This window comes from Thamnophis sirtalis, unplaced genomic scaffold (genome assembly GCF_051295495.1).
Source record: "Thamnophis sirtalis isolate CommonGarterSnake01/CBP01778 unplaced genomic scaffold, rThaSir2_p1.2 scaffold_5, whole genome shotgun sequence".
Taxonomy (NCBI): Eukaryota; Metazoa; Chordata; class Lepidosauria; order Squamata; family Natricidae; genus Thamnophis; species Thamnophis sirtalis.
Window position 1 is genome coordinate 44,635,191 of NW_028261385.1, and position 10,284 is coordinate 44,645,474.

The 10,284-nt window shown below is 36.4% G+C and overlaps 1 protein-coding gene across 2 annotated transcripts in view; it reads left to right on the plus strand.

Moving 5' to 3' along the window:
* LNPEP (leucyl and cystinyl aminopeptidase) overlaps nucleotides 1-10,284 on the plus strand; it is a 53,650-nt gene that overhangs the window by 19,730 nt on the left and 23,636 nt on the right. For both annotated transcript variants that reach the window (XM_087715747.1, XM_087715746.1), the window contains 5 exons: nucleotides 196-316; nucleotides 4,334-4,488; nucleotides 5,289-5,402; nucleotides 7,051-7,182; nucleotides 8,056-8,187. In XM_087715747.1, coding sequence (XP_087571873.1) covers nucleotides 196-316; nucleotides 4,334-4,488; nucleotides 5,289-5,402; nucleotides 7,051-7,182; nucleotides 8,056-8,187 — 654 coding nt within the window. The remainder of the gene's footprint in view (nucleotides 1-195; nucleotides 317-4,333; nucleotides 4,489-5,288; nucleotides 5,403-7,050; nucleotides 7,183-8,055; nucleotides 8,188-10,284) is intronic.

The following is a 10,284-nucleotide window of genomic DNA, read 5'->3' on the forward strand; positions in this document are numbered from 1 at the left end:
TAATATGCTATACAAATGTATCTAAGACAATCTTAAACCTTTTAAATATCATAAATAATGAAACTTGGTTATCTGTTTATCTTATCAACTATTATAGAAAATCTTTGGTTTTTTTCACTTAGTAATGTAGACAATGAAAAACTGAATTCCATTGAAACTTTCCTCTGATTTATTCTCTCTTTCCCATTGTGCCAGGTATCTGTTTATGCTGTACCACAAAAGCTTGGGCAGACTGAATATGCCTTGAACACAGCAGTGAAGCTACTTGAATTTTACCAGAATTATTTTAACATAACATACCCATTAAACAAAACAGGTGAGTGTTTGTTTATTCTTATCAGATTCAATTTTGTATCCTTCCCTTATAAAAATATTTTTAAAGGCATGGACAAGTTGAACATACTGTGGAATTTTTAGACACGTTTAGTAATCCATATATTAAAACATATATTTCAATCTGGAGGCAATAAAGCTCTTATTAATTTTGTAAAATGATTTAAAAGTTTGGTATGCAAAGTCTCCAAATGATGTCAGACTTCTATTACTTCCTAAGCTAATATGTGCTCTCCTATTGCCTTTTTGTAAAAAAAAAGCAAAGATATTTGGAAATAATCAAGGCAAATCAGTTAAAATAATTAATCTGAAGAAGTAATTTCACCCAGTTGGAAATTATGAAGGAATTTTTTAATCTTTCGGCATAAAGAAATAAAGGTTATTTTTTCCTGCTGTGCTCTGAACTATATTTTTACTATATGTTTTTGCCTTGTTTGTATTACTCCCTCCCCTGGGTTTGTTAGCCGCCCTGAGTCCCTCCGGGAATAGGGCGGCATATAAATGAAATAAATAAATAAATAAATAAATAAATAAATAAATAAATAAATAAATAAATAAATATATGAATCTTATAAATACGGTAATTTCAAATGTCAGTCCCACACATGATATATTTATTGATGTATTGATTTAATGCACTTATAAACTATTTCAAATGCCAAAGCAATTAAAGGAAATTTCTAATAAATGATAAAACAATGTAAAACAATAATATCAAAACAACATTCCATAAAATATCTTTATTAAAGGGATGGAAGAGAGGATAAAAAACAAAAAACAAAATAGTATTTCAACATTCATATCAGGAAGTCCTGAAGGAAGAGTAAGTCTTTATCAGGTGACTAAAGATTTTATAGCATTTCCCCCCCCTTTTGCCCCTTTGAGTTAGTGCTGATTTCTGGTAACTGACTGGATTAGTCCCTATAGTTTTCTTGGCAATGTTTTTCATCAGTAGTTTGTCATTGCCTTCTTCCTAGGTCTGTGAGTGACTGGTCTAAAATTATCAGTTGGTTTGTGCCCAAGACAGGAATAGCATTTCATAGTCTCCCAGTTTCTAGCCCGGTTTCTTAACCACTTCACCAAACTGACTGTTACAGTAATTGCCTCCTAAATTTCAAAGGGAGAAAACATTCCAGAATATGGGTACCCACACAAAAGCCACATATGAGCACCTGCCAAATGGCACTCAGCAGCTCTTAGTACATGTAGTGGTATCTCCCAGTGATTTCAGTGACCACACAGTTCAATAACACAATGAGGTGATTGTTTATCTAAAAGTCCCAATAGCACTGATTCAGACAGACAGCCGTAGTATAACTTGCACAACACTTTTTGGGGGTTGGTGAGGAGCAGCTTGTGTCTAATGCCAAGCATACACATAGTTAAAGAGAATTCCTAAAGAGCACAGCTGATTTATATCTAATCTCAGTAAAACTAACCAGAGTTAATGGCAATAAATAGAAGTGTAGGTATAATGAGTAATTGAGAAGGGAACAAGTGCTGCCCTGGTTTTAATCTTCCTTTTTCTAACTGGGTTATTACTGTTATTACTCTTAACAACTCTTTGTTTAACCCTTAGGTAGAGTTAAGGCTTTTTATTTGCTAGGAAACAAAAGAGGAGACTGCTGTTGCTTTCATTTCACCTGGCTAAAGGCATTTCATAGGTCGGCCATTTGGGGAATTGAATGCTGAGATTAAATAAAACTTCAGTTTGATCTCATTTTAATGAAATTTCTTTATACTGTGACAGTATTAAACATTATTACATTATACTGTAATATAATGGGAGTGCAATAGGCAAATTGTGTAATATTTACTTATTTTTATTAAATTTGTATACTGCCCATCTTTACATAATGACAAATGTATAGCCTAATTCTTAGCAGTAAGGTATTTTGGTATTTTGTAAGCAAGAGGGGTCTAGGACTGTTCTCCTCCTATCTCCCTCTTTGATGTTGGAGTCAAAGTGCTCCATCTTAGGTCACTGTTTGTTTGTCTCTGATAGCTGCCTTTGGAGAATTTGCTTCCATCTGAATGGAATATGATATTTTGGAATGTTGACTCAAATTACCTATTTTTTTGGATTGCTTGTTTTATTTTTTGAAGCTATTCTTCTTCCCTCCCTCCTTTACACCTGAGTGCATTTTTAAATGCTTATGAGTCAAGGTGCCCCACTGATAGTTTGTTTGTTTGTTTGCAACAAAGTTGCTGGCCTTTTGGGATGGCAGTCGTTGCATCCTCTGTGCCTGCCACCCCTCATAATAAGCCTGCAAATATCATGGTCCTCCAAACTATCCCTGCTAAATATGCACCCCTCATTCATCATGATAGAAATAATTCTATCGTTTGAGAAAAAGGGAGAAAAATGAAGGAAATGGTAATAAATAAAAAAGTAATAAGTATTATCACATGAGGTAGAAACTTGTTATGTCATAGGAATTTGTTCTATTGTAATATGTATATGTGTTGTGCTGCTGTAAAGGTATTTTCCTTTTGAGCATTTGGTTGTTGGGCATTTGTGGCACATGTGCCTCTGCGAAAGCAGGTGCCTGCAGTCAGTTGTATCCTTCCTGCATTGGGATTTGGATCCTTTTAAATGCCATCCCCATACCCTCCAGGAATTGGCACTCAATTGGTAACTCAAACTACCAGAGCAATCCTCACACCTTTTGTGCTGTTAATAGGCCAATCAGGAATAACAAAAGATAAATACTGCCAGAAAGGAATCTGTCTATGTTAGGGTATATGACTGAGTTTTACAATGTAAAACTATATGACTAAAGTAATTATAATATTAAGAGCTTTGGCATAAAAGTAAGAGAAGCAGTCTGAGGGATTGTGACAAGTCATGATTTTAACTTTCCTGTGGCCATTGTGTATTTTTTGAAGGGGAGGGGGGATGCAAAGGATTTTCTAGCTCGGACCCGAGACAGCTGGACGAGGCAACTGGATGGAGAAACAAACCTCCGGAAAGGAAACTCCACACGGAACACTTTCTCCCTCCCTTTCTCTCTCCTTTTCCCTTCCCTTCCTCTGATTGGCTGGCAGTGAACCATCACCTGAGCCCAAAAGCCCAGTGTTTCTCCCAAAAGCCCATGAGGAAGGGCCTGGGACTAGCAATAGCAATAGCAGTTAGACTTATATACCGCTTCATAGGGCTTTCAGCCCTCTCTAAGCGGTTTACAGAGTCAGCATATCGCCCCCACAGTCTGGGTCCTCATTTCACCCACCTCGGAAGGATGGAAGGTTGAATCAACCTTGAGCCAGTGAGATTAGAACCGCTGAACTGCAGATAACAGTCAGCTGAAGTGGCCTGCAGTACTGCACCCTAACCACTGCGCCACCTCGGCTCTTATAAAGAGGCAGGGTTGGCTGGCATGAACAGCTAGGGTCCTAACAGCGGAGGCGAGAGGGCAGAGGTTAATGGCTGGGGGTGGAAACCTGATGGCGAAAAAGGGGAGGCGAAGGGTAGGAGGAGAACAGTCCCATTCTGAGCAAGAGAGACTTCTATTGCATTATTATATGATTAAAAATAGTGAATGCTCAAAATTGAACATTTTGAGAAGACACATTTATTTATGTGCCTGCAACATGTTTAAGAATTAAAAAAACAGTTTATAAAAGATGTGAGATACATTAAATATTTAGACAAATTGATCATATGTTGTTTAAAAGTGACAAGATGTTCAGCAGGGACAGTAGATATGTTCATGAAATTAAACATTTTATTTATTTATATCCCACGTTTATTATTTTTATAAACAACTCAAAATGAGGAATACACATAATACTCCTTCCTCCTATTTTTCCCATAACAACACTGTGTGATGGATTGGGCTAAAAGAGAGTGATTGGCTCAAAGTCACCCCCCTGGTTGATATAATGTATATATTGATATCATATATAGTATATATGAGTATATTTGATTGAAAGATTCGATATGCTTAGTAAATACTGAAGGCTGCTAGTGTATTTAAAATAATTTTCCTTCTTTCTCCAGATCTTGTAGCTCTTCCAGATTTTCAGGCTGCAGGAATGGAAAATTGGGGTTTGATCACTTTTCGAGAGACAGCACTCCTTTATGATAATAATACCTCTTCAGCAATTGATAAAAAGAGAGTGACAGCAGTTATTGCTCATGAGCTAGCCCACCAGGTATGGAATATACTATTCTTCGTACTGTAGATGTTTTTAAATAATCGAAATTCCAAAACCGGTAGTCTACAAGGAAGTTTAGCTTTTGCAATTTTTATTCCATAACACATTTAAATGGGAACTGGTTTCTTTATTTTTTCTATGCGATACCATTTCTACCAAGAGTACATGGCATACAATATGGAAGCAGTAGAATTGAGAATTAACTTATTTTAGTCTTCCTCCTTTTATATAGTCAAAATACATGAAAGTCTTAAGGAAAGAGAAGTGGTTTAAAAATTGCATACTAATTTGGGCACACACACACACACAAATGTAGTTTTTCCTGTATATATTGTTACAGTATTCTAATCCTCTTCAACCAGTATCGTGATATAGCTAGAACAATTTACAGCACTGTGTCCTGCAAGTAAGATGTTTCTGAATATTTTGCTTAACTGAATATTAACATTCCATAAGGTATCAGCACAGGCACTTATTAAAAATAATTCAGTCAATTATGTGGCTTTTTTTAAGCTGAAAAAGTATACATAGCCCCAGTACAAGTTTTTTGGTCTATTTCCTGTTGTAATGATTAATGTTATTTTGAGAAACGGATATGCTGGTTTTTGAGAATGTTTCCTTTTTAAGATAGTGATATGTTAGCCTCCTAGATGTCTTGAGCTGAACTCTTGATATTTCTGGCTAGAAACAATAGACTGGAATAGATCTGAAAGTCTTAGTATATAACCGAACCTAGTGTTCCTTCTTTTGACACAAAATGTAACAATAGAGTTACAATATGTGCTTTATGTTTGCAGTGGTTTGGTAATCTGGTAACAATGGAGTGGTGGAATGACCTGTGGCTGAATGAAGGATTTGCTACTTTTATGGAAAATCTTGCCATGAAGATGGTCTTTCCAGATTTGTATACTGTAAGTACATGGAGAATTGGTGGGTTTGCATATTTCTCATGTATTATTTTATGGGTCTAAATTCTTTTGACTTGATCTGTCTTTAGTTTCAGAAGCTAAAACCGATTACATTATTTAGAAATTTATTTGTGGTGTGTATGACCTTGGGTGCACAAAGGAAAGTGATTATGAAACAATCATGAGAGGGAGGAGCCCCCAAAGGCTTAATAGGCAGAAGAAGAAACTTTAAAAAGAGTTTAATTGAGCAGAGGCCTAAAAGTAGCACTGGGAAGTTTGTACCTTCAGAGTTGCAAAAATGATATTAACTCTCTCAGGTAAACCAGACACGAAACACAAGTAGATGAGCTACATGTAGTTTATTGTAAGGTTTCAATAACAAAATCTTGCAAGTCTGAACATACAATTTTTTTTTGTCTCAGCAGGCTAGGCCCAGCAATGCACGGGCCTCCTATTTTCCCACCACTACTCCCAAGAACCCTGTCTTCTTGCTCCCCCCACATAAGGCTAGAGAGACAATCCTTCTAAAGGCTGGCCAGGAACAGGAACTTTTCTGTTGCTGGTCATCCTGCATGCTCCTGGGCCTACCCAGCTGAAGCTTTTCAGCCCATAGCAGGTTTCATGTGCCAGTGTGCGCCCCTCAAGGAATGAGGGTTTCAAAATCCCTGAGGCACCCCTGCAGTTTTACTTAACTACCACAACAGGAAGAGCTAGAGTTGTGGTCATTGAGTAGCCACATGGGTATCTTACTTAATAACCACAATAACCTGTAACCAAAATTCCAGGTTTAATAGTGATTGTGGGTCAAGGACTACCTGTACCAGCTTGTTTTGCTTCTTCCCAGGTCCATTATTTTCAGAAATGTATGATCACTAGGATGTACTTTTTATCAGATGATTAGGCCTCTGTTACTTGCCTAGTATAACTTAAAGAAGCAGATCTAACAGTGCAATTGTTTATCCCTTTTCAAATATAAAACTGGCCAAGTGATTTTGAGCCAGATGATATTTTTCATCCTAACCTATTCCACAACGTTGATGGAGAATATAATGAGAAATATATTATATTTTTCAGAATATAAGACGAAGTGGAGTATAAGACACATCTTAATTTTGGGGGAGGAAAATAGGAAAACCTTTTTTTTTTTTTTTGCCTACTAGGTACTTATCTGGCTAGCGTCCTTAGTCTGATCAGCTTCAGCAAATAGTTTGCTGGTATTGAGTGTGCACACTTTTTATCCCCTGGTTGGGGATAAAAAACAGCTTCTAAAGCACAGCTGATCATCGGAAGGAGCAGCAATGAGAAAAGCAGGCAAAGCATGGAAGATTGCTTCACTTGAAAGCACCTCATTAGGACTGAAAAAAAGCTATGACACATCCAAATTTTCAGCCTCTTTTAAGGGGGGGGGGGGACGTGCATCTTATATTCCCAAAAATACGGTAATGGGTGTTTTGACCTGAACTCCCAGAGAAAGGCAAGTTATAAATGTAATAATAAAATAACAAACTTTGTGATAAATACAATAATTTTTAAAAAATTCTCACAAGTCCTTCCAGATAATTAGAAAAAAAATCTTCTGATCTTTATTCACTAGTGAAATTAATGAAGTTTAGTTAATGTTCATTTTAACAAATGCCTTTTAATTCCTCAGGATGACATTTTTTTAAATCTGCAATTTAAGACCATGGAGAAAGATTCCATGAATTCATCTCACCCAGTTTCCTTTCCTGTCAACTCATCAGCAGAGATTGAACAAATGTTTGATATAGTCTCCTACATCAAGGTAACTTCAAATATCCTGTAAATGTGGCTTTAATAAAACTAAATGCATTTGTAAAGTTGACACCAATCTATTTCAGATCACATTCTTAGTATGGGCAACAAAAGGTCAGTAGCTGAAAGAAAAAAAAATTTCAAAAATGAATTTGGAGGGATGTGTTGCGAGAAGAATAGAATGGAAAATATATGCCTTAATTTTTAATCTGATTTGTTTTAGCAGACAAATGCTTGGTTTTAGAAATATTTCTTTAAAAACAAAGAGTATGAACTAATAATTTTGTTCTCTCTTCACTGGTAGCATACTAAATAATTCCTAATTCCAATGCTTTTTGAATGTTTTTGGATATAATATTAAATCAGGGATGTGAATTCAATAGAATTCAATAATTCCTGTAAACTAATTTTGCAAAATAATGTTGGTATTTCACCATCTCTTCCTTCACCCGCACCCCCAATTAAAATAAGGACCAAGCCTTAGGGAGTTATAATGCCCCTTCTTCTAATTGCATTAAACCTGACGATCAGTGGGCTTTTGAAGGCCAGAAAACATTATAAAAATGTTTCTAAACTATAACCTTTCTTAAAAAAGCTTCCTGCTCTAAACCATGTGTAGCATCATGAGAAGAAATCCAACTTCATTCCATTCTTACAACTTTCTAGTTCTCTCTTGTCATCACTAATTAGTGTCATTAAATTCAAAACAGCTCAAGTTTGTTTCTTCCTTTTCTCCACTTTTCAAACCAACTCTTGCACATTCAAATATAACCATTTCTGCTGAGTTAGGTTTTGTTTTAAATTGATCATCATGTTTTTGTGTAAATTGAAATTAGGACTGTAATTTTGTATTTAACTTTATAATGTATTTTTCTTCCAACAGGGATCTTCTCTCTTGTTTATGTTAAAAAACTATCTTCATAAAGATGTTTTCCAAACTGGCATTCAGATCTATTTGCATGACTACAGCTATAATTCCACATGCAGTGATAATTTATGGGACAGTATGAATAAGGTAAATCTCTATGGATGCCTTCTAAAGAAGAAGATATAACAATCAACTAATATCAGCAATCAGTTATCCATATATTTTAAATCTTCTTTTTAGGATAACCTAATTACTATTTCCTTTAAAGGGTCTGTTATTGGTCCCTCCAGAAATTTATAGCCTCTTTGTTAAAAATGGGGATACCGTCCTTCTTGAATGTAATAAGCTAAGCAAAGGTGAAGCAGACTAGTGTCAAACACACTTGACTATCATCTTATCCCTGTTCTCAAATTAGTGTAAACATTCAGTTCCCCAGGACCAGTTGGCTAAATGATCCATATTAATGAATTAACTGTGGAATGAATGGTGTTTATATCGTCGTTTAATTTTACACATATTCACTTGTATTCTAGCCATCTCCATTATCTTTGCCTTCAGCTTAGCTATATATTGTGAAGCTGCCTAACTTGTCTTTAGAGGAAAAAGCATTTTGCTCAATCATTTTGCTGTGTTACTTTCTTTATCCTATAAAGTACCATATTTTTTGGAGTATAAGACACACCGGAGTATAAGATGCACCAAGATTTTGAAGAGTTTTTGCACTCTGCAGATCTTCCAAAAACAAGTCGTTTTTCACAAAAATGGGCCTGCTTTTTTTAAAAAAAGAGGCATGCATAGCCTTTAAGAGGCTTGTAGAGTGCTCGGGGGGGGGGGGGGACAAAAACAATTAAAAACTGCCCATTTTTTGCGAAAACATGCCCATTTTTTGTCAAACAAAGCAATAGCAGTAGACTTATATACCGCTTCATAGGGCTTTCAGCCCTCTCTAAGCGGTTTACAGAGAGTCAGCATATTGCCCCCAACAATCTGGGTCCTCATTTTACCCACCTCAGAAGGATGGAAGGCTGAGTCAACCCTGAGCCGGTGAGATTTGAACCGCTGAACTGCTGATCTAGCAGTAGCCTGCAGTGCTGCATTTAACCACTGCGCCACCTTGGCTCCAGTGATCCTGGAGGCTGGAGGGGTAAAATTGAGCAAAAAACGGTCTGTTTTTCGCTCATTTCTCCTCTTCCCAGCCCCCAGGAGCACTCTGAAAGCCTCCTAAAGGTTATGCACAGCCATTTTGGTGAAGGGGATAGGGTTTCAGCAGGCAAAAAAAATGCTGTATTCAGTGTATAAGAATTTTCAGCCTCTTTTTTGAGGGAAAAAGGTGCGGTAATCAGAACTCTGGCAGAAATGCTTGCCAGACACAATTAATTAATTAGGTCCACCTTTGCTTAACTTATTATATTCAAGAAGGATGGTATTCCCATCCTATAGATGCTACTTTTCACAACTTTTCTTAAACCATCCTTCTCCTGTGTGGTTGTTTTTATATTCAGACATTACAGAGCCAGTGTCTGTTTGTCTTTTGTAAAAAAGAAAAAGAAAGTTCTATCTCAACTCTCTTGCCTTGATTGTTTTTCCTCTGCAGGAGGTTTGCTCAGCTTCTGCTTCTAGCTTTTGAGAAATCATTTGCCATCTGGTTAATTTGCTTTGTGGATTAGAAGATTTTTCTTTAAGCAATGCTCTAATTCTAGCCACTAATCAGGAAGAAATGGGCCTCTGAGGGTTTTTTCTTTGTTCCTGAGTGGTGGTTTAGTTATGACTAGTAATTTGAAACAGCCTCTTTCAACTGAACTATTCTGGACTTTCAGATCTCAGAGGTCAACATGGCAATTGGTGTATTGCACCTAATTTGTAGAGTGTCAAGTTGGAGAAGGCTGGTTGGCATATTATTCATGCAGATCCCATTTCAGAAAACTAAATTATATCCCTTTTCAAAACATAAATTATAAAAACTCCTTAAAGGTTGTACCATTCCATCACCCTGTGTCTATACTTCTTATATATTATCTGTTGTTATGAAAATGGAGAGTATTGCGGCTATTTTACTATTTAGAGCTATATTGCTTCTAGCTATCTTCTTGGAGAGTTGAAGGAATGCTTAAAGTAGCATTTACTGAACGCTAGATAGCATTTCAGCTTTGACTTCTAAAAATGTGTGATCTTGGGCCAGCTACGCACTCTCAGCCCAATCTACCTCACAGGGTTGTTATTGGGAAAATAGGAGGAGGAAGATTA